We start from the raw sequence: 6,588 nt of genomic DNA, 5'->3' as shown, positions 1-6,588 counted from the left end.
GTCAAACGTAAGGGATCTTTTGTTGAAACTATAGCTCTCAGAAGAGTGCAGAATATTCCCTCATGCTCCGCTCAAAATTCTTGGCTGCCGCAATCCTTATCTTAATAAGCAAATAAAAGCAAAGCCAGATTATTTCAAATGACTTACAATAATCATTCTACTTTTATAATTAAAGACTCGAAAACCCCCTCACATTTCCCAAACATAATTTCTATATTTAATTCTCCTAAATGTTATAAATGCAATTTAAAAGAAGTGTAAAATAGCATACAACAACATGTTGCATAATAAAATGACAAAAACATCATTCTAGATATTCAGCAGTTGAAGAATGACATATCCACCACATCCACCAGGTCAAACATAAGGGATCTTTTGTTGAAACTATACCATTATCGTTTGTTCCATCCTGTTGCTTTTTTCACACCACCTATCCTATGCTAGGAGATGAGAGGACCATATCTTAAATTACTGCACTTTGTAAGATGAGAGCAATCTAATAAGGCCAAGAGAGGTAATTCATAGAACATTACAGCTAACAGCAGCTCTTCAGCGCAGCTCAAAGAGTGAGTGGATGTTACATTCACCCTGCTGTCATTAGCTCTTTGAACCACAAGCTCCATTAAACATCACGGGCAACAAGATTCAAAGAGGAGCCAAGCAGTTTCAGAAGATATATGGTGTTAAAAAGGAATACGGGAGATATAATATAAATGTGAGGACACTGATAAAGCATAAAGAAGGTTGATAATGGAGCAAAATTAAAAATAAATTAAATCTAATAAATTAAATTAAATAGAATAATAATATATCAATTAATAATGACAAATGAACGATTACACTACTACTACTACTACTACTAATGTCAACATGGCCATTTCTAGAAGACAGACATGTCTGGGCCCTCATTTATCAACAGTGCGAGTGCATACGCACATGATATGTGTATCATGAGTAATGCGTAATGAGTGTGTGTAAATTTAAGCACAACTCTGAGCATGCTTACACAGAGAATCTAGTGGTAGAATGGCGATACTACAAAAAGAAAGTGTCGCCGCATGTGTCCTGTGTCCTTTAATTGCAAATGCTCATTTTCACATTTCATATTTCAAGCTAAACATTTGCACAATTAGTGTGAAAAGCTATAAAAGACAGTTGGGAAGTCGATTTGAAATGTAGCTATATGGTCATGGCTGATCTCGTTTGCTGGAAGATTTGGCAAACCAAGCGCTGCTTAGAGAACGCCTTTTCAAAGAGCGCGCTGATCTGTTTAATGAGAGCACAGAATGGCTCAGTCGTTACCACTTTCTTTGCCATGACTTCAGTCACCATAAATGGTTCATTGGAGGAGTTTCTGAATGCAAATGACCATGAACGTAAACGAGTATGGTGCTTAAAGGGGTCATATGATGTTGCTAAAAAGAACATTATTTAACTTTTATAAAGAATATCTCTTTGGATTTGAGACTTTAGTCTTTGCAACTTTACAGATAACACTTCAAAGAGAAAGGAAAAATTTAAATCGCATCATATGACCCCTTTAAGAACATGTGGGATTTATCAACAATGATTAGGCTACGTTTACTGGTGTGCGTAAGAAGCGCATGCACACGTTTGATAAATACTGAATTTTTTTGTACTTGCATTCTAAATTTCATTCTTAGGACAAAATATAGAACCTTTTCTACGCACTCTTGATAAATGAGGGCCCTGGAGTTTTCAGCATGTGATTGTAAGCATTTTAACATTGTCTCGAAAGTGGAAATTGTTTCTTTATGCATAAAACTTTTTAATTGGAAAGAAAGAAAGAAAGAAAGAAAGAATAATGATGACAAATTAACGATTCTAAAAATAAAAAAATAAAATAAAATACTAATGTCAACCTGACAGTGCACAATAAAATAAAAACTATAAAAATAAAAAGTGACGTTTTTTTTTTCAACTATTGATTATAAACGTTTAATAATGTCTCTAAAAGTGTTAATCGTTGCACTGTTTAAATGTGTTTAATTAGAAAGAAAGAAAGAAAGAAAGAAAGAAAGAAAGAATGAATGAATGAATGGATAAATCTTTATATAATTAATAATGACAAATGAACGATTACCAAGAGACAATTAATAATAATAATAATAATAATAATAATAAATAAAAATACTGATGCCAAAATGGCTCGAAAAAATAAAACAAAAACTATAAAAAAATAAAAAGCTATTTGAGATATATCGACATGCCTGGAGTTTTCAGCTTATGTGATTGTAAACATTTTAACAATGTCTCGAAAGTGCTACGTTTTAATTCAAATAAAATTAAACCAACAACTCCTGATGTGTTTATTTTCCGCTTATTTAAGTAGATTATTATTTGTGTACTAATTGAAGTTTACCGTGTGTGGGGGGCAGCAGCAGCACTGGGACCTGCTCAGCTCCTCATCACATTCAGCCGGTCAGAGGATGGAGGCGAGGTGAAAACACATCTCATTGGCTCCCGCTGCTCCATTTAAAGGAATCCAACTGGTTTGTCCTTTAAGATCCTTCAGCATCTCGTAAGAGGAACTTTAAACGTTCGCTATTTTCTGAAAGGGAGCATAGATTTGGGAAGATCCGATTTGGAGCGTGGAGCAACGTCTTTGAGCCACTTTAGAAAGAAAGAAAGAAAGAAAGAAAGAAAGAAAGAATGAATGAATGAATGGATAAATCTTTATATAATTAATAATGACAAATGAACGATTACCAAGAGACAATTAATAATAATAATAATAATAATAAATAAAAATAAAAATACTGATGCCAAAATGGCTCGAAAAAATAAAACAAAAACTATAAAAAAATAAAAAGCTATTTGAGATATATCGACATGCCTGGAGTTTTCAGCTTATGTGATTGTAAACATTTTAACAATGTCTCGAAAGTGCTACGTTTTAATTCAAATAAAATTAAACCAACAACTCCTGATGTGTTTATTTTCCGCTTATTTAAGTAGATTATTATTTGTGTACTAATTGAAGTTTACCGTGTGTGGGGGGCAGCAGCAGCACTGGGACCTGCTCAGCTCCTCATCACATTCAGCCGGTCAGAGGATGGAGGCGAGGTGAAAACACATCTCATTGGCTCCCGCTGCTCCATTTAAAGGAATCCAACTGGTTTGTCCTTTAAGATCCTTCAGCATCTCGTAAGAGGAACTTTAAACGTTCGCTATTTTCTGAAAGGGAGCATAGATTTGGGAAGATCCGATTTGGAGCGTGGAGCAACGTCTTTGAGCCACTTTTATATACAGCCTACGTAAGAGAATCTCATCAATGATCGACGAACGATTTCAGAGCAGCAAAAAGCAATATTTCTTGCCTCACTGAAATACTAGCCTATAATAGAGAGATTTCTGTGGTGCACGATGGTTTCCATAAGAGCTTTAAAGGGTTACTTAGGGACTTTATTCCAGATCCAAAGGATGCAGATATGAATGATTAACGCCTTTATTGACCGGCTGATCTAATATTACTGAACGATGGGGCGCTTTTTTATAAGTACATAATATTTTCCCACGATATGGCGAGTTCGCCATGCGCTCCTTTGGGAACCGCTGCTGTTGGTAACTTTTATACCATGGATTCAGGAGGGCTTTCAACAAGTTTTAGGGCTTGTTTATCTTCTGGAACGTGATTCGAATTGATTCTGCGAGTTTGTGAGGTAATTACGCGAAGGCTGCGTCATTTCTGAAGACTTTTGAATAGGTTTTTGTCATTAATTTATCGCACGATCCGGAGAAGATCTCGTCGGCTCTTATGGGAATTAAACACTCCTCCCGCTGTTTGCTCCTCAGGAGAAAAATGGCGGATACAGAGTGCACTGAGGTAAGCGACGTGGATTAACAGATCAAATATAACGAAACTTAAATATGTTGTTATCATTTTGAGTTATGAAGCCTCAATATATCATATTTTGCGTTTAAAAGTAACTCTGGTTTTGAGTTTGGACGCGTTTATAACAGCGTGCGAACTGCGAACCTATATACTGAACTCTGACCCTGTTGAAAAAACCAGCATATGCTAGTTTTTTCAACAGGGGACATTTCTGAAGACTTTTGAATAGGTTTTTGTCATTAATTTATCGCACGATCCGGAGAAGATCTCGTCGGCTCTTATGGGAATTAAACACTCCTCCCGCTGTTTGCTCCTCAGGAGAAAAATGGCGGATACAGAGTGCACTGAGGTAAGCGACGTGGATTAACAGATCAAATATAACGAAACTTAAATATGTTGTTATCATTTTGAGTTATGAAGCCTCAATATATCATATTTTGCGTTTAAAAGTAACTCTGGTTTTGAGTTTGGACGCGTTTATAACAGCGTGCGAACTGCGAACCTATATACTGAACTCTGACCCTGTTGAAAAAACCAGCATATGCTGGTTAGGTATGTTTTGAAGCTGGGATGGTGGTTTGAGCTGGTTTAAGCTGGTCCTTAGCTGGTTTATGCTGGTCCTTTGCTGGTTTATGCTGGTCCGACCAGTTTAAGACCAGCACATGACCAGCATAAACCAGCAAAAGACCAGCTCAAACCAGCATCCCAGCTTCAAAACATACCTAACCAGCATATGCTAGTTTTTTCAACAGGGGAAGTTGGTCAACGTGTTTAAACGAACTTCTATTTTTCGCGGCTCAATTTGTTTGAGGTTTCTCTCGCGCAAACCAAATGGTCTTTTCCATCCCTAGCACACTATACATGTCATCTAATTTTTATGAAATGTAAACCTATAATAAAGTGCTAAATATCGACAGTATTTGTATTTTGTCAATACTGGTCCTAAAGGAAAGCGTTCGAGCGGCGTTCTTCTGTTGCTATGGTTACCTTTGCAGGTGCAAGTAAGCATAATGTGTAAGCTAACTTTTATGGTTATTGAAATATTTGAAAAAGCTGTTGGAGCATGTAAAATATTTCCATATACATGATAATTTTGTAAACTCACTAGCGTGTGATATTAAAGGGGTCATATGATGCGATTTCATGTTTTCCTTTCTCTTTGGAGTGTACAGTATTTGAAAAATAATGTGTTTTTTGAACATTAAAGCATGTCAACATATTCTGTTACACCAAATACACAAAATAATGATCTTTAAAAAAGCATCATATGACCCCTTTAATAGAAGCGAGCATTCAAGTCGGCTGCTGACAGGTATGATCTTCCTGCAACGGTTGCTTACTAGAATGCTGCTTTGGGGTGGACAAATAGTTAAAGATCTGGGCTGGTAACCAAAAGGTTATAGGTTCAATTTCTGCAAAGGCTAATGCATCGAGTAACACAAACAACCTCAACTCCGCTCCAGAGGTGGGCCCTACTGCTCTTGTAAAAGGTGTACTGTATGAGACACTTTACAAGCGTATGGCAAATGACTAATTAGTGATTGATTGGTAATTAGTGTCTTGAGCGAAGCTGCTAATGTTCTGTGATCGTTGGTTCAGGGTTTGCGGAGTCTGGTCGCTGTCCTTGGTGCTGCACCTGCGTCGGGGAGAGCAGCTGTTTTAGAAAGAACTTATTTACACTGATTTAAGAAGAATATCTTTTTGATTGTTTTTTTTTTAAACATCTTTCATATTAAATCCATATTAAAATATATAAAATTTATTGCACTCTTAAACAGTATAGGCTATAAATCATGAAACATCTAAACGAATAGCCTACTAACCTGACATAAGTTTTGGTTAAAAATTACCTTCATTATATAGCTGAATCTTGCTTGAATATATCTCAGTGTCGACTACTTATTGATGTGCTTCTGCTGCACCTGAGTGCCCATATCAGTGTGAGGCCAGAGTTTTAGTGGAGGGCAGTGAGGGCATTTACAGCTGGGCAGAAAGCTAAATATCTGAGACTGAGTCATCATCCACATAGTTGGCTGGTGGTTTAAATCTCAGGACTACCAAAGAGTGGAAACAATGCATGAGACTGAAAGGTTACTGAGGTTGCAATTTGGCGCTGCCACTGAGCAAAACACTTTGATGAATTTCACTTTCATTAGTGGCCTTGAACTTTATGCAATACTCAGTGAGGGATTAGCCAGCTGGAATGTATTGACATAGTCACGAAAGCATGAAATCTAATCCATGTTCATTAAAGTATGAAGAAAATGGCCGTATATAAGGAAGCTTTTGTTATAAGTTCCTCGACGTTCAGCGCAGCAGTAGGTTAGCGTATAATGTCAAGGGATCTTTAAAACCCTGTGATGGATCCTGCCTGACCTCTGATACCTCTCCCAAAATAGCAAGTACACTGAAGACTGTTCTGCACTAGGGCTGTTAGTCTGTCAAACAGGCTACCACATAGATGGAACTACAATCTTAAAAATAAAGGTTCCAAAAGGGGTTTTCACAGTAATGAGTAATGACATAGAATTACTACTTTTGGTTCCCCAAAGAACGTTTCAGTGAATAAAAGAGCCATTTTCTGGCAGTTTAATGCCTACAAAAACGGCTGGTAGGGACTACAACAAGTTACTTCCCGGGTTCGTGACGTAACAAACCCAGATAAACCCCACCCACGGGAAAAGGCAGCAAAGGGGGCGAGGCCATGTTCTGCTGCTTTAGAGAAGAGGAAG

At 37.1% G+C, this 6,588-nt stretch overlaps 1 protein-coding gene across 4 annotated transcripts in view; it reads left to right on the top strand.

The window, feature by feature from the left end:
* Window positions 1–3,167: 3,167 nt before the first annotated feature.
* The window catches only part of LOC107673148 (protein arginine N-methyltransferase 8-B-like), a 27,177-nt gene continuing 23,756 nt past the window's right edge, over window positions 3,168–6,588 (top strand). Inside the window, exons 1-2 of one of the 4 annotated variants that reach the window (XM_016466643.1) lie at window positions 3,289–3,683; window positions 3,817–3,847. In XM_016466643.1, the coding sequence (XP_016322129.1) occupies window positions 3,824–3,847 (24 nt within the window). In that variant the 5' untranslated portion in view covers window positions 3,289–3,683; window positions 3,817–3,823. The other 3 variants (XM_016466644.1, XM_016466641.1, XM_016466642.1) reach the window with 3 other exon arrangements.

This window comes from Sinocyclocheilus anshuiensis, unplaced genomic scaffold (assembly GCF_001515605.1).
Source record: "Sinocyclocheilus anshuiensis isolate Anshui unplaced genomic scaffold, SAMN03320099.WGS_v1.1 scaffold304, whole genome shotgun sequence".
Classification (NCBI taxonomy): Eukaryota; Metazoa; Chordata; class Actinopteri; order Cypriniformes; family Cyprinidae; genus Sinocyclocheilus; species Sinocyclocheilus anshuiensis.
Note: the sequence above shows the minus strand (reverse complement) of the source record. Positions and strands in the feature narration are given on the sequence as shown.